The sequence below is a fragment of the Loa loa genome, assembly GCF_000183805.2.
Source record: "Loa loa unplaced genomic scaffold supercont3.316, whole genome shotgun sequence".
Classification (NCBI taxonomy): domain Eukaryota; kingdom Metazoa; phylum Nematoda; class Chromadorea; order Rhabditida; family Onchocercidae; genus Loa; species Loa loa.
This window is the reverse complement of record NW_018108496.1, coordinates 61,517-64,008: the sequence shown is the minus strand read 5'-3', so window position 1 is coordinate 64,008 and position 2,492 is coordinate 61,517. Positions and strand designations below refer to the sequence as shown.

General features: G+C 35.8%; 1 protein-coding gene across 2 annotated transcripts in view; it reads left to right on the top strand.

Moving 5' to 3' along the window:
- LOAG_18448 overlaps window positions 1–2,414 on the top strand; it is a 3,741-nt gene extending 1,327 nt beyond the window's left edge. Inside the window, exons 5-7 of one of the 2 annotated variants that reach the window (XM_020451107.1) lie at window positions 258–470; window positions 918–1,004; window positions 1,282–2,414. In XM_020451107.1, coding sequence (XP_020305138.1) covers window positions 258–470; window positions 918–1,004; window positions 1,282–1,413 — 432 coding nt within the window. In that variant the 3' untranslated portion in view covers window positions 1,414–2,414. Of the gene's footprint in view, window positions 1–257; window positions 471–783; window positions 864–917; window positions 1,005–1,281 lie in introns of those variants that run through there. The other variant, XM_020451108.1, reaches the window with a different exon arrangement.
- The last annotated feature ends 78 nt before the right edge of the window (window positions 2,415–2,492 follow it).

Sequence of the window (2,492 nt, the reverse complement as noted above, 5' to 3'; positions counted from 1 at the left end):
TTTTTTTTTTTGAATTCGAACCAGGTTTTATATATTCAAGATGTACCTGGCTGATATTTTAAGAAGACTGAAGATTTAATAAGTTTCACCTCAGCGCATCACAAATTCAAGACACTTAGCAAGTATTTGATATTTCGGAACTCTTTTCTGTAAAGTTTTTATCCCACTTCATTGTGTAAACAAGATAGTGCAATCACCTCGTCAGTGCAGTCCAGAATTATTAAAACTGCTGGCACTTTTTCTAGTGGATTTTGCAGGTGGAAGAATGGAAGCGTACTCAGGGTCCAGTACTATTACATCATGCAATAGTCCACAAGTTTGTGCAAAACCCTGAACTTCGCGCAAAACTTCTGGAAACAGGTGACGCATTGCTTGCACATACATACGAACGGGATAATATCTTTGCTACCGGTTGCGACAAGGAGAAGATGTTAGAATGGGCGAAAAATAATAATGGGCAAATAATTAAGGTACTTATCTTTCCTCTTTTTATTACAGGCAATGCTGCAGTGAATACTTCTGTTCAATGTTTAAATTGGTACTTGCATTTACCAAGGTTTTGTGTATTGTCTTGGTATCTTATAATTTAATCTTTCCCTACCACGTATTTGCAAAAGAATATTTGCTAGTAGCTGCGTGTTGTATTCTCTTCCACTCAGCAAGTTAGTCTTCTTCGGTATTTATTGCTTACTTAAATGTGGTCTTTGACTCTTTATTTCTCCCTACTACTCAGTACGTCTTCTCGTCATGTTTATTTGCAATACGTTGTGTAGTACCTTTCAGAACACCGGAAATTTTTCTGTCACTCTTCACAAGAATGGTAAGTATTGAGCGGATGAGCCGTCGCAGAATAAAAGGCTGATCCATACAACTTCAAGTTACCAAAACTAGAAGAAATCATCTTCGCGCTTTTGCAGATTCCGACCAAAATAGATAATGGAACATTGGTGTACATTCCATTAGTAGGCGAAGGCAAAAATGTTCTTGGCTTTATCAACATGAAGGTTTTTTTTTTAATATCTAAAGAAATGAACATTAAAATACTCCAAGTAACCAAATGATTCTCATTTTCTTCTACAACAAAAAGAGTTTGAAACAGTTATTCCTCGTATCTTGAGGTCTCCTCTTTCAATGTATTTTAATTATGATAGGTGATACATGAGAGTAGAAATATAATTTCATGTTTCTTTGTAACTGACTATATATGACAAGCAACTTCGTATCCAACAGCACTTAATAAGTCTAGATGCTTATCACTTTTTATCTAACGACAGTTTCCAGGTTCGTCAGCAGCTTCTGCAGTTTAAAGCAACACAGGCAACACAGCCACCTCTGACGGATCCAATCATGATGGTAGCCATGCAAACACTGAAACTGGATAGTCCAACAAAAGCGGAAAGTATGACAAACTGAGGCATACATCAGAAAGCCAACATGATCTCGAAGTAATCATCGTATGGAAGCCATTCCAGAAAATTACTGAAGCTATTAGGATACTTTCCATCACAATGTTTTGTATTTTGCTGTTCCAAACTTGGTTTTGAAAGGCATATCGGAAACATTGCAGTAATTTTCGAGGAATAGTTTTCATTCATATTTCTGGATTTAAGAATGTTGGCATCCTCGCTTATCATGGCTTCTCGTTTTGCCCTCTTCCTCTTTCTACCCTCTCTCCATCCCTTACATATTCCTGCTGCTTGCATCAAAAGGTTTTGCATGCTGCTTTGATCGACTGGATAGGCAACATGTTCAAGTTTTTCACGATAAAACAATTTTTTTTCTGGCAATTGCTGCAGTGCAGTGCTACTGTTTAGTTTTATCTCTCTTTCTATAAATTAGTAAAAGATTTTCCGGAAAATCTGTTCAGAGCTCTCTTCTCTTTCCTGCTATTCTTGTTATCCGGGATGAATAATCAACATGAAAATCTCTTCGCAGTGAACATGTACAGGTTTTGAGTTCTTCAAATTCTCTCCCATCTTTTCTTATTGGCTTATTATGCAGGAATTACAAGCAAAATATGAAATTCTCTTTCATGAATGACGTCGTTGACCGGAAATCATGGGTATGTACCTTTGATATTTATGCTTTGATTTTTATGTGATTGTTTTCCTATGAAAATATTCCCGGTTAGCAGACTATGCTAACAGCGCCCTCTTCAGGTCTAAATCCGTCTTCGTTTCTATTCAATTTTCAAATTTTATTCATTTGATCCAGAATTTGAGACCTTTTCCATGACAGTTTCTAGGACAGTAAGAAAATACGAGTAAGAAAGAGTCGCTGTTTCCTTAGTCGCCGTTTTATCCTGTTGGAATGTCTTGTTCAGTTTTACATGCTGTAAGAGGGAGTGTATGGTTAAAAGTTCGTGCCGAGTGCTTCTTTTTTGCGTTAAATTTGAAGTTATAAAGTATTTCGTCAAATTGTTACTGACACAAACGCATATATATATATATATATATATATATATATATATATATATATATATATATATAATA